Source organism: Pseudoliparis swirei, chromosome 22, assembly GCF_029220125.1.
Source record: "Pseudoliparis swirei isolate HS2019 ecotype Mariana Trench chromosome 22, NWPU_hadal_v1, whole genome shotgun sequence".
Taxonomy (NCBI): domain Eukaryota; kingdom Metazoa; phylum Chordata; class Actinopteri; order Perciformes; family Liparidae; genus Pseudoliparis; species Pseudoliparis swirei.
In genome coordinates this window covers 5,773,402-5,800,959 of record NC_079409.1, presented here as the reverse complement: position 1 = coordinate 5,800,959, position 27,558 = coordinate 5,773,402, and the positions used below count along the sequence as shown (strand labels likewise).

The 27,558-nt window shown below is 45.5% G+C and overlaps 1 protein-coding gene across 2 annotated transcripts; it reads right to left on the bottom strand.

The window, feature by feature from the left end:
• Window positions 1–168: 168 nt before the first annotated feature.
• On the bottom strand, window positions 169–27,315 carry nr2f5 (nuclear receptor subfamily 2, group F, member 5). Of its 2 annotated transcripts, none has more exons than XM_056444594.1 (4): window positions 26,287–27,315; window positions 12,923–13,203; window positions 10,549–10,795; window positions 169–631 (listed from the first exon to the last, which is right to left on the bottom strand). In XM_056444594.1, exons 1-4 carry the CDS (start codon window positions 26,663–26,665, stop codon window positions 312–314), a joined length of 1,227 nt encoding a protein of 408 aa, XP_056300569.1. In that variant the 5' UTR covers window positions 26,666–27,315; the 3' UTR covers window positions 169–311. The 2 variants fall into 2 exon arrangements, with proteins under 2 accessions (XP_056300569.1, XP_056300570.1); XM_056444595.1 differs by having other exon boundaries at window positions 26,299–27,315.
• Window positions 27,316–27,558: the final 243 nt, after the last annotated feature.

The following is a 27,558-nucleotide window of genomic DNA, read 5'->3' as shown; positions in this document are numbered from 1 at the left end:
CTGAAGGGAGTCCAACAGACCTGCTGGTGAACGATTGCGCAATAACCCACGGACCGCGCGTACGCCGTGGCCGACGTACCGCGACGAGCCTCCAGGGGGCTCTCTTCTTCTGCGGCGGCTGGATGATCGGGGCTGGCTTGTGTTGTGGGGGGGGGGGGGGGGGAGCAGGAGGGGGGGGTGTTGAGCTGGGAATGAGCGAGGGAGGAGTTGAAGTGAATAATGGGTGGGGTGGGGGGGTGAGAAGTGAGACGGACGTTCAGCCTCGTGCATATTCTCCTCCTCCTCTTCGTCGCCGTGGTCTCGGCCGACCCTCAGGGCCCGTTTTCGTTGTAGTGGAGGGAGATGGGCCGGTCGCGCTGCACGGTGGGCATGTAGGGCCAGTTGTAGCTGGAGCCCGACAGCAGCATGTCGCGCAGCAGCGTCTCGATGGGCGTCTTGCCCACCAGGCGGACGAAGAACAGCTGCTCGATGACCGGCGAGGACACGATGCGCAGGGAGGGCAGGCGGAGGAGCAGGCGGCCGAAGCGGTTGGGCTGGCTGGGGTACTGGTTCCTCACGTACTCCTCCAGGGCGCACTGGGACTTCTCCTGGATGCTCTCCACGTGGGTGACGTCTGACAGACCCATGGCATCTGCAGGGAGAGATTAGGGGTTGTTAAATATAATCCAGGGTTCTTACACATTCTGACCAATGGAGTTCCAGGACTTTTCCAGGTTTTCCATGACCGTACGAACCCTGTACTTGTCATCATTCACCCATTCAGTAGCTAACATTCATACCAGGGTTCTTACACATTCTGACCAATGGAGTTCCAGGATTTTTCCAGGACTTTAAACCAAATTTCTAACTGAAATATCGATTTATACATGAAAAAGTGAGAACATTTAGTATTTAAACAATACATTAAATTAAACGCAAACAAAATATATATAAAAATTGCGCGGCCAGTATGAGAGCGTATGCCGGCTGATATTTTGAGCGTCTTTCTTTCTAAATATTCATTATTTAAAACTCGGCGTAAATTCAAATTAAATCAAAAACTCTCCATTACAATCAAAGACTCACAAACATAGGAAAAGGCCAAATAATGCTTCAGGATCTAAAGGGGATAACCACCTGGAAAAAGGAAAACAGGCAGAGCAACCTCTCAGATACAGGATGGACAGATGCAATAAATGTAGAAGGTACATTCAAGTAGATTTAGAGTCAAATACATTGAGTGAATGAGACAATAGTTATCCATAGTTCATATCCACGTCCAGGAGGAGATCCGCAGTCCCACGATCAGTATGGCAGATGGGAGTGGGGAGGAGGAGTCCACGGGTCAGGCGTAGGATCAGGCAGGGTCATGGCATCATTCCCGATCATAGGCGGCCAGTCTATGACAGGGATCTGGTCCGATGACCCGGGTCAACGTACAGATGGGCAATAATCGAGGAAAGGATCTTAGAGAAAGTGAGATTAGTAGCGATGTGATTGAGCAAAAAAGCGTCAGGATCGGGAAAAAGGAGATAGGCACATAGTGGTTCTAAAGGAGAAATAAGCCTAGCAGCAGGCAAGCAAAAAAGGAGGCTGGTGCATCAAAAATGATCCCCTAAAGCTATAAAACTCTGTCAAGAGGAAGGTCTTAAGGGTACTAAGCGAGCAGGGTGACTGTGTCTGCCTAACTGAAATGGAAGAAGGTCCCATAAAGAGGAGCTTGATAACTAAGGCTCCTCTGGCTCTGGTTCTAGAAGCTGCTCTCTAACACAAGAGCAGTCGCATTTAGCTGGCGTAGCTCTCTAGTGAGCTTAAGATATCCCGTGAAGCTCTCCAAAGATATGATGGGCGTCTCACCAATCAGGAGGGTTAAGAGGAAAAGTAAAGTGAAGTGATTCTTTGGAGAAAGCAGGAGCCTTAGTGAGCAAGAGAGAAATTTGTGATGTGATCTCTTTTTTTAGGAGGAGGCAGTGCAGACTTCCTAAAACTGGAGGGCTAAGACTTTATTAGAGCAGCCTGCTAATACGAGCTGCTGAAACCAGTCTTGAAAATCTAATGACGTGGGTCAATTTTGATGCAATTTTTGAGATTTTTCTGTTGGGTTTTTTGAGTTATTATTGCCTGATTTTGAAATGAAAGTTAGATGAAATAAAGCATGAGGTTGCTTCATGCTTAAGCCGATGCCACAAGTTAAAGATTCATTACACAGATTCTGGACAGATCGGTTGGAGATAAAGCAATACCATGACCAGATAATTCTTAAATGATCTGCTCAGGGTGGTCAAAAATTAGCCGGTCATGTTTGAGTTGGAGTTTAAATCAGCAGATTTGGATTTAAGACATGCTTTATGTTTTTAAGGTAACGCTTGAATTTACAGTTGCCGTTGTCTCATCTTGGTTTTATCGATAAGATGTTGACAGGTTCATTTGCGCAAGGTTGAGGTAATTTCACGATCTGATAAGATAAAGGGAATTAGGTATGTAAATCTGAATAAGTTTGTAGTCATAGCCTTGTGGAGAACCGTAATTATGAGTGAAAATGAAGTTGTGCTGATTTACAATTTTAAAAATAGAAACTGAGAATAAAATGATAAATAGACAAATTAAAATTACTTACAAATGCCAATTCGATGTGCTCAGTGTAACAATACAAAGGATATAGTAGTAATTGGTCTAACAATGCACTAAGGTCTATGAAGACCCACCAGAGAGGAGATCCTTTATCTGCTGCCATTAAGTGTAACAGTAATTTTTCAGAGAGTGCCTGAATGCTGCTTGGTTTTCTAAATCCTGATTGAAATTTCTCAAATAAACTATTATGATGTAGAAAGTGTTTAAACTGATTGCGTACTTTCTCAGGATCTTCTTGGAGAGGAAGTGGGAGGATAGGGTCAGTGTTGCAATACCCAATACTTGGAGTGAGCTTCTTCAATTCAAGAGTAATGCCAGCCACCTTTGGATGGGAAGGAGTGTGGAGCGTGGTTGACACATTGGTCTAATAACATAGAGGCGCTAAAAGCAAGAGCTTTACGAGGAAGGTATACCTTAAGGGACCTTGACAAGGAACAGGTAGGCGATTAAACATGACGGTGTGTAAAATAATTGAAGACAGGAAAAATAGGAAGCATACTCCAAATTTAATAAGCCAGCATACGACGCCAGATTGGCCAGCGACAGGAGCACCAGATCATTGGGCAAGATGGGCATTATTAATCTAATCTTTAAAATCTTCAATCTAATCTTTTCAAAGTCATTTAAACTAAAGTCAATAGTTATAACTAGGCTTTAAAATGCTTTGCTCTGTCAGAGCTGTGACTCTCTGTCCAGCCTGGCTACAGTGCTGAAGAACCTGAGGTTTATTTATTTTTCAGTTATTGATGAGTATATACGGAGCTATTCTTTTTCTATTATGTCTTATCTGTTTAAGACTATCTCTATTCGGGAAGCGAGTTCTTGAGATTAGTTTTCAAGCGTTGCGTATGTTGCTCGCTTTTGATTCTTGAGAATAAGCTGAGGGGTCTTATACCAGGGTCCTGGCAAACCTCCTCTTCTCAGTCTCTTCAGAGGTTCAGGGGCAGGTTCCCCTGTTCTCAGACAACAAGATGATTCATCACGGACAAAATGATCTCCACAGGACTCCGACTGAACAGACCGTCGTGTTGGGTTGGGAAATACAGATCGAATCAATTAAAGAATATACAGAGGAATTTAAATTTAGACATCTAGGAAAGTTAGCATTTGTAGTTAGAAAACCTGACTATTTAGTACGCAGGTAGGTAAACTTGGTATAAAAGACAGGTGTCTGTCGAGAGAGGCAGAAGAGGAGATGGGTCAATGAAAAAGTACTCCAATGTCACAAAGAAAGCTAAATGAGAAGTTCTGTGGTGAAGTGGTTCAAGTGAGTGGCCACAAAGCCTATGAGACAACAGACTGTCAACAATCCACAAGAGAAGCATGCATTACTAACACAATCATTATTATCGCAATTTATAAACAAAATACAAATAAAACTTTAAGAAAAAGATATAAACCAAATATATAAATTCTGAGAATTCAGATAATAACCAGATATTATGACCTGGTGGTACAGAATCTATAAATTGGAATTAGTGTAGTGTTTTAATTGTAGTGTGATGACTGAAAAGAGGCAAGACTTTCAAATGAGGTGTTTCAAATGTTGTGGAGTGTATTTTTGGTTGAGCGATTTTCAAAGTGCACCTCCACCTCCTCGGCCGATTGGTGACCTCGACCGGTCTATTAACTTGGAGGGAGTGTTGATTCAGTGAGACAGTTCAGTCAACTTTCAGGACAGTTTAGGTTTCATGTTTCAAACAAAAATCATTAAAGTAATTATATTATCTGATTCACAAACACAACTTAATTCAGTAGAACGAATATGAGGGAGATATTTAAGGACCATATTTAATAGAGGGTATTTGTTTGAATGTGTTATGTTAACGACTTATCTTGGTGTACTATTGTAGTTTCTGTGTTGCAGTTTTACTTTTGTTTGTTTTGTTAAGTGAAGTGGGGACTAACAGAAAAGTACTCTAAAGTCTAAAGTCAGAAATGGGAAGAGATAAGATTCAGAGGAAGGGTGTGCTCTGTCTACTCTGCTCCGTCTGATCTGAACCCTCAGTTGTTCGTTCCGGGTCCGGTGGTGGTCATATTATATTAAAGTGCAGCATCCAGGTCCAATGCATCTCAAATGCGGATCGTCCATCCTCCCAGAATCAGATCCAGTTTTCTTTCCAGTTGTTGTCTCGTGTCCCCCACCACCTTAGCTTAGCTGGGCACCACCAGCCAGCGGTTGAAGAGCGACATTCGACTGTACAATTAGTCTCTCTGCAAATTTAAGAGGGCCCGAAGAAATTGCGTACGACCGATTGATAAACCAAAGCCAACACAACATAGATTAATTATTTTTAGTGACTTCGTGTGACTTCGGCTCGAAGGTCATTCGGCGTCAATGTACAGTCATCCGCTTATCCTTGGATCCTTAGCCCAGCAGCTTCAACCGCGTGGCAAGGAGCGCCCGCTCGACCCCCCCGCTCTCGCCCGGCCTGTACGTCTGACTGGTCGCCGCCCGATAACGGGGGTGTTCCCCGATCCGGCTCCGCCGGGTGTTAATGGGGCAGCAGCAAACTGGGTTCGACTGGGACGTGTGGTGTGGTTGGCGTGCTGGTGTGTACTGCTGTAGCACTGTACAGAACCCCAACCATGCCAGTTGGCTGCACCGCGGGCGCCGAGAACTACTGCAACTGACTGTAACTCGCGCCCGAGAGAGGCGCCGAGGCGGGGCGCTAGCTGGCTGCTTGAGCTTGCGAACAAATGGCCGTGAACCCCCCATTACCTGCCTCAACCTGGCAACCTAAAAAAACTACACTTGTGGTATTCGTTATCATTAAGGGAGGCAGGGGGATAACTATACATGAGACACACTGAGCAAGAGGGAGCGGGAGGGAGAGAAGAACATGTGATTATAACTCATTTCCATGACTTTTCCAGGCCTGGAAATTAACATAAAAAAATTCCATGACGTTTCCAGGTTTTCCATGACCGTACGAACCCTGATAATCATCATCATTTAGTTTATTTTATAAAGCCAAATATCACAAATGATGAATGTGCCTCAGAGGGCTTTAGAGACAGTTTTCTTATAAGCGCTTCATGTCTCGGCTGGAGGAGATCCATGTTGAGTGTGAACACCAAATAAAGCACAATAATGAAATTCAGGGTTCGTACGGTCATTGAAAACCTGGAAAAGTTCTGGAATCATAAAATAGTTTTCCAGGCCCGGAGAAATCCTTGGAAAAATAGTTAAATCTCAAAAGTTTTGGAAAAGTCATGGAAATTTGTTATATTCATATGTTTATTTTCACAGTTTGATTAAAAGAAGAAACATTTATATAAATATGTATTCCTTTAATTAAACTATATGATTAATTAACAGATTTAGGGGTTGTTAAATGTAATCATCATCATTCAGTTTATTTTACAAAGCCAAATATTACAAATTATGAATGTGCCTCAGAGGGCTTTACAGTCTGGACACATACGACATCCCTGACCTTTGACCTCTCACATCAGATCAGGAAAATAGTAAAAACCCTTTTAGGGGTAAAAGAAGGTAAGAACCCTTCAGGAGAGCAACAGGGGAGGACAGGTGAAGAGACGTCATGTGACCAGAATGAAGCGTTACGGAGTTACATGGGAATTTTGATTATTTTATTTTACCAATAACATTATTGACTGCTTCTTTATTTTTGGGGAACTTAAAGTCGTTTTGCGTCGGATTTTAAGTTATTTATCTTTTACAAACGACAACAAATTCACATTTTAATAATCACAAGAGTTCTTTTCATTGGCTTTAAATTTAAGATTAAACATGATTTAGTTCGGAAAAGCAGCATTATTTTTCTTCAAGGTTAATTATTCTCATAATTCTTTGCTTTATATTTGATTTTTTGTTTGTATCTATTTATTTTGTGCCTTTTTAGATATTTTGATGAAGTATTATTTTATTTTTAAATGTGACAATAACCCCGACGTGAGGTTGACCAGATGCTTTCAATCTCATCTCGATGGAAGCAGATAATAAAATATAATTAAAAGCTTCTTTAAAAAAATATATATATGTAAACTTGAGTAAATCCAGGTCGTCACTGCAGAGATGCGTCTCCACCGCCACGTTCGGAGGTCATGTTCTGCCTGCCTCCTCACACATAACCCCCCCCGCCCCGCCCCACACACACACACACACACACACACACACACACACACACACACACACACACACACACACACACACACACACACACACACACACACACACACACACACACGATAGCGCGATACTTTTTGCACCCTCCGTGTGCAGAGGGGAGGCTCGGGGGGTTTAGCGAAAGGGGGTCAGAGACGTGTGAACTCCAGACGGAGCGACGGCGCTCCTGCTGTACATGGGGGTGGGGGGGGGGGCTCTCGACCCCCCGGTGAACCCTCTCCTTTGAGGGACAGCTTTCCGATGAGGACGATCTGAAAGCGTTTTTTTAACCCGACACCTTTGTCGACTTACACGTTGACCCGTCCCCTGCGTAAATCCTGCTGGGCTCCACACAACAACAACAACAACAACAACAACAAACAAAATGTAATTCACGCCATCTTTAAGAAGAAAAAAAACTATGTGTCGACCCCTCCCCTCCCTCAGCGGCCGCCATTCTCATCGTCACGAGTGAATAAATGCTCCCGCTTCAGCTGTATTTCCCTTCCACTCGTGGTGTGGGTGGGAGGGGGGGGGGGTAGTTTTTTTTTGTTGGGGGCCGCCATTTTGGCTCCTGCGTGTCAAGGCGTCCCGGTTGGGATCAGTAAAGCTAGAAACACACACAGCGTGCCGAAGCCACAGCTCAGTGGGCGCCGCTCTTACACGCCGTGTTTCCTTTGTCTGATCCTCGGGCGCGCGCACACACACACACACACACACACACAGCGGGGTGAAGGATCAGGGCGGCAGCGCTGAGATGCCCGGGTCTCTGATGCGTCCTGATGGGACACGGAGGGAGGCGAGAGACGGAGCCAGGTTTACTAACGGGGTCTCCCTAGTGTGTGTGTGTGTGTGTGTGTGTGTGTGTGAGAGAGCACGTCTTGTCTCTATTAAATTCACATGTCTGTGTTCCTATCGTCTTCTTTTGGCATCTGCAGTTTTGTTGTTGTTGCGCAGTGCGTCCACACGGGTCCATCTGGAGTCACATGGGACGCCCGGGGCAGCAGGGGTGATGTAGGTCACGGGCCGGGCCACGTTTTGAGAATCCTCACCGAAAACCAGCATGCATAATTTAACTCCTGTGGTGGGGGGGGGGGGGGGTTTCTGGGTCTGGGGTTTGGGGAGCGTACAGGGAGGAGGGGTGGATGACTGGTTTCAATAATAGATGGCATGCAGGAGAGGAGAGGAACACGGCGAGCGAAGCCGACGAGCCGCGCACGGGAGCGGAAGAGAAGGAACGCAATAAACGGAGAGGAAATAAACAACAGGCGGCGAGACGCATCTCGGCGGCGGCTCCTTCCCCCCGGGTCGCAGCGCAATGATCCCCGTGTGAAGCGTCCCGGATGTGACAGCGCGGTGGAGCCGGTGACGGCTGGGATGAAGCTCAACTGGGTCCGAGCCGCAGCGAGACCTCATCTCATCCTCATCTCATCCTCATCTCATCCTCCGGAGGCCGCAGCAGCATATTTTGAATAGATGGCGTGCGCGGCGGGGAGAACACGGCGCCGCGCGGGGAGGAGGCGTGAAGCTCAGGGCATGTTTTTAGGCTATGAATAGCCACGTCTGTGCTTTCTTTGTCCATCTGAGGCGAGAAGTTACGTCATCATCAATAATATAAGATTACAGAAAGGGATGGCGAGATTTCACGAGGAAGCTGTTTTAGCACATGGCGTCCATTTTTTTATTTTTAGGAGATGGATTGGTCGGTTCGGATTACATTATTATTATTTCTCTCTGTATATAATGTATCCGTCTCTATTTGAACTTTATTTTGGTGCAATGTTAATAAAAAAAATCATATGTATCTCAACTTCGACGAAAAGTGACGTCAAAGATTCAAGTGAAAATCTTACAGTTTAATCCGTAAACTAAAAAAAGAAAAGAATAAAAGAACATATATATTTATATATATATATATTCCTGACGTGATTTCAGTGAAGCTGTTAAAGAGGCCGCTACTCTTCTGTGGGTCACATGACAGGCAGCTGGAGGCGGGGGGGGGGGGGGGGACCGGGGGAGGACCGGAACATTTGCATACGCAGCCAATGAGACACGATCTGCTGCAGAGGTAGAGGTCACGCAGAGGTCGGCCTCGGCGGAGGTGAAAAGGTGACAGGGTGTTTATGTATTAATATAATATATATATTATATATATATAATATATATATATAATATATATATATATATATAATATAAGCGCGTGAGTCTCAAACTGAATTTGAACGCAGCAGAGGGAAGAGATGTTTCTTCATCTTTGTTCTCCCTCCTCCTCCTCTTCTTCCTCTCCTCCTCCTCCTTCTTCTCACCTTCTTTTTCTCCTTCTTCTCCTTCTTTCTCCTCCTCCTCTTCTCCTCCTTCTTCTCCTCCTACTCATTCTTATTTTTTCTCCTTCTCCTCCTCTTCTTCTTCTTCTCCACCTTCCTTTTTGTCCTCCTCCTTCTACATCTCTTATTGTTTCCCTCCTCCTCCTCCTCCTCCTCATTCTTCTTCTTCTTCTCCTCCTCCTCCTCCTCCTTCTTATTTTTTATAGTTCAGACTGTACGTAAACAAACTGACCTGAGGACATAATGTAAAATTGTAAAGTTCCCTTTGAACTTCTAACCTCGTGATAAATGTTCAACACATAGTTATTTACATTAAATGGTTCATTCTCATCAAGCTATTTTTGAAATCACAGAGCGAGCGCTCCTATTGGCCGGTTCTTAAATTCAGGTTAAGCCGTTTACATGTGCTTTGATACCCCGTGATTAAGTGTCCCTGTCAACGTGAATAACCCTGTTAGCTGAACCCTCCCGCCAGCGGAAGTCAGCTCACCCGCCGGGGAATCCCCCCCCCCATCTGCCAGAGCAATAGTGAAGTTACTCACAGGACACAGGCACCGGAATCTACCCAGAATCCTTTGGGAGTCGAGGATAAAGATCAAGTGGGAGAACTGTTTTCTGTTGAAAATTATGAATAAAGTGGACTAATATTTGATTTAACTTAAAGTACTGTCACATTATAAACTGCATCCCTTGAACTGTCTGGCAGGATGCTTTTTAATTCTTCCTCTCCTTATATTTATATATATACATATATATATATATGTATACATTTATACAAATATATATGTATAAATATATACGTATAATTATATAAATATATATGATATATGTATAAATATATCATATATATATATAAATATGTATATATTAAAAATATATATATATAAATATATATATAAATATAAATATATATATAAAAATAAATATATATATAAAAATATATATATTATTATTATGAACCCAAACACGAGGGCATTGTTCAGACGTTTGTGGGATGTCCTCAACACGTATAAAGCAGAACTAGCGGTTACTTCTTCCATGCTGGATGAATGAAATTATAACTGTTTCCATGGAGATAAGCCCCGCCCCTTGCGAGTAAACTCACCCGAGTGAACGCGGCTTACGGTTTCTCCAATATGATTTTTTAAAAAGATTTCCAAGTTGTTTCTTGTTCTCACAGAGATCTTAGAGAGCAGTGATAACACTGTTATGTAAATGAGACAATTATTAATGAGCTGAAGAAGTGTTGACAGTGACATGTTAGGAAGTGTTAATAATTCTCAAAATTCTGACCTTGTGATCAGAAAATTACTTTTGATACTTAAGTACAAAAAAATATACACCACTGGTGATAACACATATTTAAAAAAGTTTATCCTAGGATTTCTAATTACTCCTAAACTTTCGATGGTCCGCAGCCATCCGGCGCTCCTCGAGTCCTGCGTCCGCCTCACGCGTCGCGCGCTTCGTTTTCAGACTCACCGGACGTGAAGAGCACGATGGACTTGAGGCAGGAGTACTCGGCCGTGTCCACCTGGAGGGCCTTCAGCTTCTCCACCTGCTCCTGGAAGACCCGGATGTGGTCCATGAAGGCCACCACGCGCTCCGCCGACATGGGCGAGGCGTGCAGGCCCGCGGCCGCCAGCAGGGGCGCCACGTGGAGCGGCATGGAGCACTGGGCGGCGTTCAGGACGAAGAGCTCGCTCCACGACATGCGCAACAGCGCCACCTAGGGAGGAAACGGGCGGCGTCGAGTGGTTAATATGTGAAATTTATGTCGATGTGTCCTGGAGCAAGACACGTAACCCTGAGTTGCTCCTGTAGCTGAGTCTACGGTGTGTGAATGTCACGAGACTGTAAGTCGCTTTGGATAAAAGCGTTAGCTAAATGCTAAATGTAAGGGAAGGAAGGAAGGAAGGAAGGAGATTTTAGGAGGCCAACTGAGACAGAAATAACGCATTATATGGAAGGAAGGAAGGAAGGAAGTGGTTAGCAGGTCCGAAGTTCAATCAGAGGGTTGGTGGTTCAATCCCTGCCCTAGTCGATGTGCCCTTGAGCAAGACACGTAACCCTGAGTTGCTCCCTGTAGCTGCGTCTATAACATGTTTATAAGTCGCTTTGGATAAAAGCGTCAGCTAAATGTAAAATAAATAAAACATCGCAATTTATATAAAAAAAATACTTAATGCATGTTTACAGATTATTAAATTAAAACGTGTCACATGATGCTTAAAAATGTGACGGCATGTTTGAGAAGATCAAAGGTCAAATCAAACTGTGTTTCAACAACACATTCCATCGAGCATCCAGTGGAAACGGTCATAATGTAGTCACATTATAAAAAGACTAAACAGAGACTCCATCTGGAGACAGTAGAACCATTCACACACATCTCCCCAACACAATATATTCATTCACTGAAGGAGGAGCCGGCTCACGGCTCACAGGGAGCACCTTCATGAACCGACGGAGAGAAGAAGAATTAATGCGATGAAACGTTTGCAGCTTCTCAAAAGGTCATGAATATGACTCGAGGCTGTGGGAAGCTGTGTAACGGCACCAGGAGGAGGAAATGTGCTTTTCATGTACGATACGGCCGCATAGTGACGGGTGTGACGCGGTCACAACAGGAAAACGCCACAGAGTTCAAATCATTCACGCAAATTAGCGGTCGTAGGTTAAAAAAAACAATATTATAAGGTTTTGAAAGGCATAATTGCTTCAGAAAATGCTGATTTGTATATGTTTTACATATAAACAGGTGGTTGACAGCCTGCAATGGGAATCTGACTCCCCTGTGTAGCAGCATTTAAAATAATCGGTGCAAATTCTCTTTTTTATAGGCGTTCACATTATTTTGTCCACACTGAGTAATCAAGACACACAGAAACAACAACAAAGTAACATTTTAAATAAATAAAAAATTATGGTTAATTAAAAGGTTAAGATGTGTGTTGATGTCAGGTGTAAACAGAGTGGTTTGAAAGCGGTAGTTTAAAATAATAATTTTAAAAAGGGGGATTATAGAAAACAGACAACACGCGTGACGTTAGCGTGACGTTAGCGTGACGTTAGCGGTGTACAGGGTGCAGAGTGTGACATATCTGTGATGTGTCGAAGTGCACGTGAATAATTAAAGGTCGGGTTCAAGACTTTACAGCTGGGATGAATCCACACATGCAGCCTCGATATCCGGTTAATAAATATATAATAACGCAACAACATTTATTTTTTTATATGCCACCGAGTGACGATGATTCTAAATAAATGAAAAGAAAAAATTATATTTAGAATAAGAATTAAGTGTGATGAGAGGGCGAGATGCCATAAAGAAACCGTTCGACTGACGAGTCGCCAACGTAACCCCTTTATCGGGCGGAGGAACCATATATGGTAACTTATTTAATTTGATCACAAACGGACAAGGAACCAAATAAGTTCATATTCTACCTAAAAACCATAACAAAAATATTACCTCACAACCGTAAAAAGTATATTGTTATGTCCTCCAAGAGCACTTTGAATTTCAAAGTATGTCGATGAGCGCCCTATAAAAGGTTAATTTCATTGTATGTTTTTTTAAATTAACTTATCCTCATCCAATTAATAAGATACAACAAGACGATCATGAATCATGAAGTTGTAACGGGGTCCGATGCTGTTATCTTTGGAGAGAGCCAGTTCAGCCGTTTCCAGAACGTATGCTAAGCTACGCTAACGAGCCGCTAGCTCACGCCGACGCACGAGTGGTTTCCATCTTCTGATCGAACTATAAGAGCGATAAAACCCCCAAAATATTAAACATGAACCTTCAGATCTGGATATTCAGATGTGAATATAGTCGTCAAAGTCTCACCTGGTCCATGAGCTGCAGATCGGGGAAGAAGGGAATGTTCTTGGCCCACTCCACGGCGCTGAACAGCAGCCGGGCGGCCAGCTCGCAGATGTTCTCGATGCCCATCAGGTTGTTTCCCTGCATGCACTGGGCCCCGTAGCGGGACGTGGGGTAGGGCTCGGCGCGCAGCAGCAGGGAGATGAAGCCGGACAGGTAGGGCTGGCCGTTGTACGGGTCGGTGCCGTTGGTCAGGTACTGGCCCGGGCTGCTCTGGGAGTTCGATGTGCGTCCTCGTTGAACAGCTGATGGAGAACAAGACGCGGAGGGGGGGGGGTCAAGATTAGAATTTCAAACCATGAATATGTGAATGTGTTTCTGTTTTCTTCTCGCTTTGCGAACGTCTTCATCTACGCTACGCTTCAAAAGTTTGGGTTCACCCACATAATTTGGTGTTTTCCATGAAAACTCTCATTTTTATTTTTCAAATGAATATAAAATCTAGTCAAGACATTGACGAGGTTATAAATAATGATTTTTATTGTAAATATTAATGTAGTTCTTCTTGTGGCTCAAAGGAAGGCCAGTTTTATAGCTTCTCTCACCAGCATAACTGTTTTCAGCTGCGCTCACATAAAAAGGGGTTTCAAGGGTTTTCTACCCCTCTGCTAGTCTTCTAAGGCGATAACACAATGTACCACTAGAACACTGGAGATGGGCCTCTACACACCTCTGTAGAGACTTCATTACACACCAGAGAATAGTCATTTACACATTAACTATGTAGAGAGTATTTATGATTACCTTTGCATTGAAAATGTGGAAGGTTATGTTTTGATCGCCGTGTATTTATTTATTTATTTATTTGTATGCGTGTTATTCGCATAACAAAAAAAGTTTTAAACCGAATCGCATGAAATTTGGTGGGATGATTGGTTATTATCCGGGGACCATTTGATTAGATTTTGGGATCGATCGGGTCAAAGGTCAAGGTCATGAAAGGGTTAAAATCTTCTTTTTACCATAGCGTCAATTTTTATCCAATTGGCATGCAACTAATGCCAAAATGTTCATAATTCAATGCTCAATCTTGTGATATGCGAAGGTATGCTCTCTACCGAGTGCCCGTTCTAGTTCATTTAATGTTATCTTCAATGATAAAAACACTTTTCTTTGAGAAATAAGAACATTTCTAAGTCACCCCAAACTGTGTTCGTCTTCATCGATGTCTTTCGAAAAAGCGCACTTTATTACCTTCGCATTGAAAATGAGGAAGGTAATGTTTTGATCGCCGTGTATTTATTTATTTATTTATTTGTATGCGTGTTATTAGCATAACACAAAAAGTATTAAACCGAATCGCATGAAATTCGGTGGGATGATTGGTTATTATCCGGGGACCATTTGATTAGATTTTGGGATCGATCGGGTCAAAGGTCAAGGTCATGAAAAGGTCAAAATCTTCTATTTACCATAGCGCGGTCAATTTTTATCCAATTGGCATGCAACTAATGCCAAAATGTTCATAATCCAATGCCCAATCTTGTGATATGCGAAGGTATGCGCTCTACCGAGTGCCCGTTCTAGTTTGAACATGTTCTTATTTAGGAGCTTTAAAATGAGAAACACACAAAACTTGGTCTACATCCAAACCGGCCTGCATGTAAAATGGAGTGAAACCAAAAGGCCTGCAGCGGAAAACAGAAGGAAGAGGAGGGCGAAGAGTAAAATTGGGCATGTCAAATGTGTTAGTGGGAGGGGTGTGTGTGTGTGTGGGGGGGGTGCAGAATGAGGTCAAAGAGGCAAAAAAAAGTGTGGAACATTTCTCTGACTCCTAAATATGTCAGCGGACCAGTGGAAAGACCGTCGTCGTCCCCCACTGCTGTTCTTCAATGAGTAATGACAACCACTTCTTCACACCGTACATGTGTTACACATACACACGCACGCACCACACATGAATGGGTAACCCCCCCACACCCTCCCCTCCCCTCTCCTAGCAAATGGCTCAGCCTGAGGAGAAAAGGGCACGCAGAGCCCCCCCCCCCTGCCCCCCCTCGTGTGGTGATGATGCAGCGAGTGTTCAAAAGGATTATTTGGAAAACACCTGTTCAATCATCCCCACTGTCTGACTCATTAGAGAGGGGTGGGGTGGGGGTGCTGGTGGGGGGGCATGAGAATGCAGAGAGGGAGGGGTGTGAGGGGGGGGGCTGAGAAATTAGGTAAAAGGGTGAAATGTGGAGATAAGGTGGAGAGGTGATAAGTTGAGAAAGGGGAGTTTAAAGAGAGAGAAGGTGCAGAGTTCACCGGATTTGAATATAATCTGAGATGAGGCTTCAGATAGAGAGCCGTGGTTTACATAAAGAGACAGGTGGAGGAGGAGGAGGAGGAGAGAGGGGTGAAACGAAAAGGGAGGAGGAGGAGGAGGAGGAGCATCACCCGTCACCTCGCACGCCGTGTCGAGCGAACGCACCGAGAGGTCAAATCACTCGAGGGCGAAAAAAAGAAGGCCAGGAAAAATATATATACTTCAAGCACAAAAAAAAGAAGGTGTTCAAAGTTCCAGAACCTGTCACCTCCTCAATCCCCCCCGCCCCTCACCACCCCCCCTCGAACTTGTGTCAACCCGCGTCCTCCCTTCGCAAACAGGCCGTGGAGAGGTGTTGCGCAATGGGACATTCCTCGTCACCGCGGCAGCGTCTCTCGCCCGTGTCTTTGTCGCCGGGCGGTTTTCACAAACCACAAGACCTACGTGTGCGTTAGCTTCTTTAAACACACAGGGAATCCCTTTAAGCATGACGAAGAAAAATAGAAAAATAAACCAGTTTCATCGTGAGCATGTTCGTCTTTCAATCTGGGGGTCGGCGGTTCAATCCCCCGCCCTAGTCGACGTGTCCTTGAGCAAGACGCACAGTGTGTGAATGTCACATGAATGGCGTCGGCTGGATGGCGTGTGATGTCATTTCATGCGTGGGGTTGAGTTTCGGCGCGGTCGTGGTCCAGAGAAAATAACGTTGACCGTCGGGGAGGAAACAGGAAACGGGGTGCGACCCTGACCTCGTCTTCAACAACATCGCCCGACTTCCTCTTGCGCTCACGAGGGGGCAGCGGTCATCACATCGAGGAGGGGAGGGGGGGGGGGGGGTGAACTGCAGCACGTGTCACTTTAGAGCAACGCTTCTGTCGTGTTCCCCGAGAGGACATAAAAACCCCGTCTGTCCCAGCTGGTCCACGTCTCCGAGTCCATAACCCCAAACTGTCACTCTGCTCCGGCTCGTTAACGTCAGCTGGAAAACCAAAGAATCTGCTCCACGCGACCTCTACGACCTCGATGACCTCTACGACCTTCTTTTGGGCTCCTCGCTCATGCGTCGACACAGCCGTGAAACACGCGGTCCCTGACCTTCACCGGGGGTGGGGGGGGGAGGGGAGGGGCTTAACATTCTCCCAGATTCAATGACGTGCCCCCGCGACCCGCTTCCCCCCCCCCCCCCCTCTTTGCCTCTCATGACGCCGATATGCAAATTTAACAGCCATTAAATCTGCTTTCAAATCGATTGGCGATTAATCCTGCGGGAGGCTCGATCCACTTGACTTCTCAAAAGCCTCATTGTGAGGGTCACTCGGGGCCGAGAGGCGGAGCACTTGTGAGGGAGAGAGAGAGGGAGAGATAGAGAGAGAGAGAGAGGGAGAGAGAGGGAGGCGGAGCACTTGAGGACCGAGGCACATCACTCTGTGTTTCTGTTCCTCGCCTACAGCTGACTGGATGAGAGGGAGGGAGGGAGAGAGGGAGAGAGATGGAGAGGGCAAGAGAGAGAGAGGGAGAGAGATGGGGATAGGAGAAGCTGGTGGGAGGGGGAGAGGGAGAGGGGGAGAGGAAGAGAGAGTGATGGCGAGAGGGGGATAGAGAGAGAGATGGAGATCGGGGGAGAGAGAGAGAGGAGAGAGAGGAGAGCGGGAGAGAGAGAGGGGGAGAGAGAGGAGAGAGGGAGAGAGAGAAAAAGAGAGAGAAAGAGTGCAGAAAGGGAGCAAGGAGTGATAATGGAAAGATCCAAAAGAATGGAGAGAGAAAGAGATGCAGACAGACGTGCAGAGAGATGGAGTATCTTGACATGGAGGAGAGCAGCGAGAGAGAGAGAGAGAGAGAGAGAAATGACATTAGAGAGAAGCAGATGCCTGAGGATAAGACCACAAAAAAGGAAAGCAGGGTCAGAGAGATCGAGAATAACAGGAGGGGGGGGGGGGGGTAGAGTCAGATTTGGGTGTCTGCCATAAGCCGATTCCTGCTTTTTAATTGGTTCTCTGTGGCTCAGCTCCATGCGGCGAGTTCGTCGGCGGACGAAGGAAAATCTCGACGTACAGTCATTCTTTCCGGCGAATGAAATTATTCGGATACCCAAAAAAAATCACTAAATAAAAGACCAAAAACAAAAAAACCATCACCCCATGTATGTAGGGGGGAGGGGGGCGGGGGGGGGGGAGTGCAGGCACAGGAGGCACCGTGGGACATTTACAGCGGCGACTCTTTTTTTCCCCCTCAAAACGCCACTTCAGCAAATGGTGAGTGCACGGCTCGCCGCTCGCCGCCCGGCTGCCCCGGATTAGCCTCGGGGGGTGGCGGACTGTTAGTGGAATTACATCGGATAAATACAATTACGGCCCGTCAACGCCGGGCCGAAAGGTCACGGTGCAGCCGGGGCCACGCCGGCGCTCTATGGATCAGCTCGGTCCGACGGCGGCGCTTCTATATGTAGATTTTGTACATTTGTAAAGCCGCCATCGGAGAACATGAACCCGTGTGACCTCTGCAATCAATACAATACACAGGGGTCATGCACGTGAGGACCAATGAGTGGCCAGGACGTCAACCCGAATTTACATGATCAAACATTTTGTGAAATCACATGAAAAAGCATACAGTAAATAACCTTAAATGACTCAAATGAATAAGAGACGATAGTTTAGATTAAAAGAATAAACAAGTATGTCTTTTCAGTTACGGTGCGTTCACTTGCAGTGAGGAAAATGTGCGAGTATGAAAGAGAGCGTCTGTACGCCGGCTTATATTTTGAGCATCATTCTTTTAAAAGCACATTAATTATTTAAAACTCAGCGTAAATGCACATATGTGAATATAACACATTTACATGACTTTTTTAAAACTTTTGGGATCATTTTTTTCCCCAAGCCTGGAAATAAACATCTTAAAATTCCAGGACTTTTCCAGGTTTGCCATAGCCGTACGAACTCTGAATATCAAAAACACACGACCGTAAAAGTGGAAAAAAAACATTAGTTGTACCCGCCTGCCTGTGAGCGCATGAGGGGGATCCCGCTCAGAGGGCGGGGTTTATTGCGGCCCTGACCTTTGACTTGCAGGTCACTGCGCCGCAGCAGGGCAAAGCTCCCGGAGGATCAGATAGCGGGCCGAGAGGAGCTAATGTGTAAACCAGGAGCGCTGCGGAGATAAAGACTTGTTTACACACTATCTGTCTTTGAATGGTTCCTCAGATATAATTTGAGGATTCGAACTCCATCGATGCTTCGAGCTGCTCCTCGGGAGGCGAGAGGTAGCGGCGGGATGCGTTACGTTCTGCTGGTTGCTAAGAGACCACACGGCGGCCGGTGGAGTCCACGGGCCACGGAGTTCGCCCCGTCTTGTTCCGCAAGAGCGAGTTCAGTTAGTGGAAACAAAGAGTTCACGCTCCAGAGAGAGAGAGAGGGTCAGCAGGGTTCTCCAGGAAAGACGATGTCATCTTTATCACACATTTAAAAACGATCACCACGACTTTATAATTCATTTTGACATTTTACAATTTTATTTTATTTATTTTTAAACAATAAACTTTACCGCTGTGATTTAAGCTCTATTTTTCAACCAGAACCGCGTATAAGAACCTCATTAGAGAACTTTATCTAAGAACCGCATTAGAGAACTTTATCTAAGAACCGCATTAGAGAACTTCATCTAAGAACCGCATTAAAGAACTTCATCTAAGAACCGCATTAAAGAACTTCATCTAAGAACCGCATTAGAGAACTTCCTCTAAGAACCGCATTAGAGAACTTCATCTAAGAACCGCATTAGAGAACTTCCTCTAAGAACCGCATTAAAGAACTTCATCTAAGAACCGCATTAAAGAACTTCATCTAAGAACCGCATTAGAGAACTTCATCTAAGAACCGCTTAAGAGAACTTCCTCTAAGAACCGCATTAGAGAACTTCCTCTAAGAACCGCATTAGAGAACTTCCTCTAAGAATCGCATTAGAGAACTTCATCTAAGAACCGCATTAAAGAACTTCATCTAAGAACCGCATTAGAGAACTTCATCTAAGAACCGCATTAGAGAACTTCCTCTAAGAACCGCATAAGAGAACTTCATCTAAGAACCGCATTAAAGAACTTCATCTAAGAACCGCATTAAAGAACTTCATCTAAGAACCGCATATTAAGAACCGCATTTAAGAACCGGATATTAAGAACCGCATTAGAGAACCACGAATAAGAACCACATTTAAGAATCTGGATATTTAGAATCAAATCAGAGAACCGCATTTAAGAACCACAAAATAAGAACCGCATTTAACCACATATTAAGAACTGCATTTAAGACAAAGCGAGGGTTTTTCTGTTTAATTCATGTTTCTGTTGCTGCTCTGCAAATAAAGGAACGTTTGAAGTGACACATCGGCTAAAGAGGGCGTTGTCTTTACTGACCGCTCCGACGTGTGCATCAATGTTTTTAAAGTGGTAATATGTCAGTGTTGTGTTTACAGCTCGTTTCCACAGCCCCCTAGTGGTAACAAAAAGTATTGAAGCGTTTAATACGTTGTTTAATGGTACGCAGGTCGTACCTCGGTGTAGATGGGACCTCTGAAAAAGTGTTATTGCCTCCCACAAATAAAAGAAATAGAGCAAAAGCGACACGATAGTGTGTTTGTATTAAAGGGTTGCCGTTAGCGACCAGGTGACCTCACTGGCCGTCGGCACGCTGGAAACGGGTCGGACTCGGTCCTCAGTCGTGAGTCGAAGCATGAAGGAACAGAGAAGAGGTATGTGGCAGAGAGAAGAACCGGAGAGGGCAAACAGTGGGAGAGAGAGAGAGAGAGAGACATAGGAGCTCTCCAGGAAGGAGGTTTGGTTTCTTCGCCTCAGTCCTTCTCTCTCAGACTTTGATGATTCAGTTCCTGAATTAATTAGCGAAGCAAATTCACCCCAAACTCAGTGACTCACACTGTCCTTATTTATACTGAACACACAATTCCCCCCCCCTCTCTTTCTCCAACAGCAGGGCTACGCCCACGCGTTGTTGTTGTTATCATCAGACAGTAAAAAAAATTAAAGAGTGAGTTTAAAAAAGCCAATTTTAGTGTTGAAGCTTTTGTTTTCTTTTACATTTAAAGGGCCAGTGCACCCAAAACATCTACTCCCATCCATCTCAAGTGGTAAACAGCCCATTTTTTTATTATATTTTTGCTAGATATGAGATATCTGCCACTGAGATACAGAGATAGTGGGTTTTTGTTTACGGAGCTCAGCTCCCAAAAACCATCCACTCGAAAGGGAGACGTGAGTCATCGGCGAGCTGCGTTAGCTTCACGGCGAGCTGCGTTAGCTTCACTTCGAGCTGCGTTAGCTTCACTTCGAGCTGCGTTAGCTTCATGGCGAGCTGCGTTAGCTCCACGGCGAGCTGCGTTAGCTTCACGGCGAGCTGCTTCAGAGGCGTTTGCTATTGAGAACGAATGAATCGTTTTATTTTGGGGCAACAAAAGTTCCCACAAACTACAACAACAACAACAACAACATATTTTCACGTTTTCTTGGCATTCTGTGAGACCAAAACTATCGTATATCTGCACGGCCAGAAAGGGAAAAAGGACTCTTTGATACTATAACTGTGGTCAGAGAGGAGCCTCATTGAAAGAGACATGACTGGTCAATATCCACATGCATTTAAATGTTTAAAAAAATACTTTTCCAGATATGTACAAACTAAATACCTCAAATATGAATGCACACAGATTCCCCCACCGCCCGTTAATAGAGGATGAATGAGTAGCAGACTGAAGGAGAGAGAAGCCTCGTTGGGGTTAAATGTTCCCGACAGATTCTGTGTGTGTGTCTCTCTCTGTGTGTGTGTGTGTGTGTGTGTGTGTGTGTGTGTGTGTGTGTTATGACAAGAGACCCAAGTGTCACGCCACAAAAAAACAGGGTGAGCCACTCAAAGCGTCTCACCAGTCGGGAGTCGGTCCGTTTGCTGGAGTTGATGGACTGAAGCACCTGAGAGGGTCACGTGACATCGGAATGTGAGCAGGAAGCGTTTACCTTCCAGAGGACGTCGTCTCGCTTGAATAAATCCCAAACATCATGAATCATCTATTGTGTAATATTAAAAGGCCTTGGAGATGGTAGCGAGGCTCCCGTGTGGTACCTCGTGATTATGAAAGATTCGTGAATGGAGTCGTTTACGGGTAACGACGACTACAGTGGCGAGGGTCAAGTGTTTAAATGTGTTCATAGATAAAGTAAAGTGAAGGTTTTCAGAGCCGAGGGAGTAAGAAAGTGTCTTTCAGGGACTCACTCGTGAAAAATGAGAAACTAAATTAACAAATTGTCTCTTATCAGGATTTATAGATCATGAATTAACATTTTTAAACGTGTAGTGGCGTGATATCTCGACGAGTGCTTCTTCTTCTTCTTTTTTTTAAAGGACGCGGCAGCTGCTCCCCGAGATCCGAGATAAAAATAGTTTTAACTTTCGTAACTTTTTGGAAAAGGGGGGGGGGGGTGGGGGGACCACATGAACCAATCACAGCTGGCAGATATCATTTCTTCCTATTCCGTGTGGTTGCTTGGTAACAGCGGAAAAGGCAACAGGAGAGCGTGAGCGGGATGACGGCCTGACCTCGTCCCGATCGGGAGGAAATCGAACATTCGGGCTCAAATGTTAAAAAATAAATAAGTAAATTTAACTCTGCGACCCTCAGGAGATCCCCTGGGACCCTCCTGCGGGGTCCCGAGCCAGAGTTTGGGAACGACTAGATTAGTCACTGTTTACTCACTGGACAGAGAGAGAGAGAGAGAGAGAGACATTTGGACCCTGCTGTGTGTTGTTTGTGTGTTGGCGGTGACCTACATCCTTCACCGATACCGACTCCTGACAACGATGTTCAGACTATTTACTATCACTGACTCGGCGTGTCGGCGTGTAGCTCACAGCTGGGGCACGATACAGGGCGCGCACACACACACACACACACACACAGAAACACAGACACACACATACGGGCCGACAAGGGGACATTCTCATGGCGGTGCATTCATCAGAGCTGTAAAGAAACTACCACTACTACTGTGTCTCTCTCTCTCTCCCCCTCTTTCTCTCCCTTTCACCTCTCCCGCTCACCCCCCTCTCTCTATCTCTCTCTCCCCCAGTCTCCTTCCCTTTTCCTCTCCCTCTCTTCCTCTCCCCCCCCTCCCTCCCACGTTCTCCCTCCCTCTCTCTCTCTCTCTCCCTCTTTCCCCCCCTTCTCCCCCTCTCTCCCCCTTTTCCTCTGCCTCTCTTCCTCTCCCCCTCCCACTTTCTCCCTCTCTCTCTCCCTCTATCACAGTCTCTCTCTCTCTCCCTCCCTCTCCCACTTTTCCTCTCCCTCTCTCCCTCCCTCCCACATTCTCCCTCCCTCTCCCTCTCTCTCCCTCTCTGTCCTCAGCTGCCGCTTCAAACATTAAAACATTCACTCCGGTTGGAGAAGCAATCCTTCAGTCCGATTCTCTTTTCCTCTCCGCTTCAACGTAGAAGCAGAGAAACCAGACGAGGGTCAGTGGTGAGAAATGAGTGTTTTGGGAGGGTGGGGGTTTGATTCCCACTGAGGCCAACACAGAAATGTGTCTGCTGCCTCGGGGCATCAATTTGAAGTCTCCCTACAATTGATACGATGTTCCTCGCAGCACGCCTGCAGAGGGAGGTCAGACGTCTTCCTCCGGAGGAGAGAAGCAAAAAGAACAAGCAGCTCTACCCGGCGTCTCTCAGAGCGGCGGCCCACTCGCCAAACCCTCAGCTAAATATTATATGAAAACAGCAAAGTCATGTTTCAGTGATGCTGTGAGGGGGGGGGGGGTACAGTGTGGACAATATGATACCAGTACATAAAAAATAGATGTAACTCTTCTGTTACCTTCAAATGTTCTATCATCGTTTACCTGTGACTCCATCAATTCAAACCACCAGATAATGACCATAAATCAAATGATTTCCCAAATGTAAGTGTCGGGTACTTTACGTGTGTTATAGCCCTTTAAATAAATAACAATAAGTGTTTAGAAGGCTGTTGTCCATGTTGTGTGAACTATATCTTCATGGGAACCATATGTCCCCTCCCCCACGTGTGAACCATCAGAGAACGACATGGTGATGTCGGCCCTAAAGATTTTTGAAGATTATATATGTGATATCGTGACCTCAACATCATCCAAGACAACCCAAACTAAACGCGTGTAAATTATGAAAAAGACCTGACATATGAAGCAAAAAAACCATGATGCCAATCATATATTTTGAGACGTTGAACATTGAACGAGGTCAGATTGACCCCGAAGGCAACAGGAGGGTTAAATGATTAAAAACTCTTTATCCATCAAACAGACACCTCCGCTATCGGGTCGCCTTTACTTTGACGCTCCAAACTGAGCATAAACATGACCCCCCACACACACACACACACACACACACACAGCCTGCCGTGAACCTGTTCAATAATGGAGAGGAAACATGCCTTGTGTCCTCAGGGGGGGGGGGGGGGGGGTGCTACAGTTTCAGTGGGGATTTAAGGAAGCAGCGTTTAAATCACTGAAGATGTAACGATGAAACAATGAAGATTTGGTTTCACACTTTCATGAATAATTTATATTAATGAGTACACACATATTCAGATGTGTTGGTTGTGACTCACTTCAGGGGGAACAATGGGAGTCTGGATTAAATCGCTAAAGGGTCAATTGGATGACTGGTGATTCACTTAATTCATGCTCAATATTTCTAATGAATTATGATCACTTCTTCACGTTTATCCCAATGGAACCTTTTCATGTCGTTAATCTCTCTTTTTTGGGGGGATTCTCTCCCTTTTTTTTCCAAATTGCCAGCCGAGGTCCTAAATAGACAAATGATCGCTGAAGAACAGAAGTCAGCCCACAAAAGAGGATTTAAGGACACGGTTTAATCCCTCTGACCTCGAATGCACCATATGAGCTCCGCCAATGGAAGTTGACCTGCTCTGCGTTTAAGCCTTTAACGGAACTCTAAACCAGCTGCAGAAAAAAAAGGAAAAAGCTAATGAGCAGATAAGGACTTTTAAACCTTATTATTTCTAAAAATGAAGACAAAAGGTTTTCTTTCCAATTGAAGAATTTCTGGCCTTTCAATGCACTTTGTTGTTGTTGTTTTTATTGTGGGATTATCACAAATTGAATATATATAAATATTGTCTGCCAAGTAGAAGAAGTCCTAATTAAAAATTATTTAAGAGGCTAAATGATTAAAATATGATAATAAGCATCGTTATTCTTAATATGAGAAACCTCGTGACTCGTAGACTATATGATGCGTTCAAGGAACATGCGAGAAAAAAGAAAAGTGATAACTTTGATGCAATATAAGGTCTACAATCATAATCTGCATTAAAAATAGCTTTCACCTCCAATAAATAGGAGGAATAAATTGATTTTCAAATGATATAATTTCTGCTGGTGAGTTGAACTTTCATTTTAAGTGTGATGAATTCATGTGTGCGCGTGTGTGTGTGTGTGTGTGTGTGTGTGTGTGTGTGTGTGTGTGTGTGTGTGTGTGTGTGTGTGTGTGTGTGTGTGTGTGTGTGTGTGTGTGTGTGTGTGTTTGCAAAAAACATGCTGCTCGGGTTCATTCAGGGGAAAGCAGCCCCAACGTGTTGGCGTTGCTTGCGGGCATTTTACACGAGATGAGTGTGTGTGTGTGTGTGTGTGTGTGTGTGTGTGTGTGTGTGTGTGTGTGTACAGTATATACAGTATACACACACGTGCGCGCGCATCGAGAGGCACAGCAGTGCACACGCGGGGAACCCTCGAGGGACCGTCTCTGCTGTGTTTACATGTGGGCTCAGGGCGCAGAACAAAGGGCGCAGGGGTCGCGGAGACACTCTGAGTCTTTAAAACATGCCCTGCCGAAGTGTCCTTGAGCAAGATGGCTCACTGGGATGCTGCTGCTGACCCCATTCTGTCCTCTTGAGAGAAAACAAACGGGGCGCGAAGGGACATCTTCGATAAAGACTTTGAGGAGAAGCGTGAACGGACTTTTTCTTTTCTTTAAAAAAATTGTTGCCTACGATCCACCTGCGTGAAGGTGTGTGGCGTTGCTTTTGTGCATTTCCATCAATTCCCAACACCAACAAACAACAACAACAAAAACAAAAACAACTAATTCTCTCCCTTTTTTTAAATCATAAAATAGGTCGCCTCTAAATCACGAGCTCCTCTAATCCAAAATGCACCAACAAAAGAAAAACGAACGCATGATGCGGAACGCACAGATGTTTCGGCCCCATTTGGGGGTTTGGAACATTAAAAAAAAGAAGGAATAAATACATATTCCCCATGTCCATCTCCAGAGTGAAAGGCACGACGCTGCGGAGTGATACTCAATAAGGGAAGCGCTCCTCTGCGCAGACAGGTCGCCGGCGCTCCCCTTTGCGGCTAACTGACCCGTTGTTAATCCAACACAATACAACAAATGCAGCGGCATCCTCTTCTAGCGGCTCTGGGTGTCGGTGAGCAAACAGCATAATTAAAACAGGGGTGAGAGGAGGGGAGGGGAGGGGAGGAGGGGGGGGACAAAGGAGGGATTTCACAGAGCGCAGCCACCAGCGTGAATGGCGCTGGGATTTGGTAAAAAGAATGTGAAGTAAGCATTGTGTCGTTGCCGCAGGTGGTGGCTGATTATTTACCCATAATAGCAACAGTGGATACAAACTGTGTGACACGTTATAGGATCAACAGGCGCCGCGGAACGTGGCGCGTATTTTACGCACAAACTATTACGCGCGCTTATTCAGATGGACACGTTGAGTCCAAACGCATGTGGGTTCAGTTTAAATGTGTCATGATAAAACAAAAATAAAGTGTGTCCTCTAACATGTGTCACGTGTGTTCTTGCTGCACGTGTAAAGCAGCGGCGATGTGAAGAAGTTGGTTGCTTATTTTTTTGAGACAGTAAAATATTTTACGGCGGAGCGCGAGACTTTAATGGCCTGTTAAGATGGATATTTTACACTGAGGCACATTAGGTCTCACACACACACACACACACAAATTAGTAAACAAATGTGCCACAACTTTACGCGGACATCCGTAACACACCTATGGTCTTACCCTCTCTTCGCATGCCGACTTTGAGGCACTTCTTCAGCCGGCAGTACTGGCACTGGTTCCGGTGGTGCTGGTCGATGGGACAGTCCCGGTTCCCCCGGCAGGTGTACGAGAGGTTCCGCCTCACCGAGCGCTTAAAGAAGCTTTTGCATCCCTCGCAGGTGAACTGGCCGTAATGTTTCCCACTGGACTTGTCCCCGCACACCATGCAGTCCACGTTGGGGATCTTGTCCCCGGAAAGTGCGTCGTTCCCCGGGGTGGAGCCGTTGGGGGTTCCCGGCGCCCCGCCGGGCTCCTGGCCGCATATCTGGAGCTGGGACCCCGGATCTGCAGAAATGTTCTCTGGCCACTGGTTTACTACCATTGCCATGCTATCCCCAAACACTTTGGTCTTTGTTTTTAAAAAATCACAGAAGGAAGAGAGAGAGTGAGATAGGTAGAGATCCGTCCCGACCTCTTGGGGAGAGGAAAACAAGAGGAGGGCGAGAAGAAGAAGAAAAAAAGGCGCTTCCCGCTTCCTCTGCAGGGGTCAAGCTGCGTGTGTTGGTCGTGTATTTTGTTTATAACGCGGATCGGTGCGCTACACTGCGGCTCGGTGTGCAAACAGCTACCAAAGTTCACAGCAGCAGCGAGGTATCAACATGATCGATGCAGAAGGAGAGCGAAGCCTACAACTCCCGGTGAGCCTCGCTGCGCAGCGATCCATAAACACGTTGTTCTTCAAGAGTGGAACCTCGTGGGGAAGTCAGTCCAGTTAGGTGAGACGTCAACAAATAATATATATATATATAGAGAGAGAGATAATAATAACAATAAATCGATATCTTCTTCGTCTTCTAGAATGTGGAAACACGGCGGAACACAACCGACCGCACCGGTTCGCCTCTCCGCCGCTCTGCCTACCGCGTTCGGGTTCGCGCGAGATCAGTTCTGCCTCCCGAGCGACCGCATTGCATGTCGTCCCGTGACGGGTTTTTATTTAGTCCCGGTGGAGCTCTTGGAGACAGTGTTGAAGCGCAGTTCCCGGTGCGATCCCCCCCCCCCAGCCGGGTTCTTCTTGTCGCACTCAGGTTCTGATCTTGAAACGTTTACCGGACACGCGCACTCTAAATATCCAGAAGCAGAAGCTCCAGCCGGGAGACCGTTAACCGCGCACGACAAATCGGTTGCTGCCGCTCTCGTGGTCTCGCTTCACCCTCCGACTGTCCGCCACATCTCCGAGAGGCAAAGCTACAATTTGGGGGAAAGTGTCACCGGCAGGCT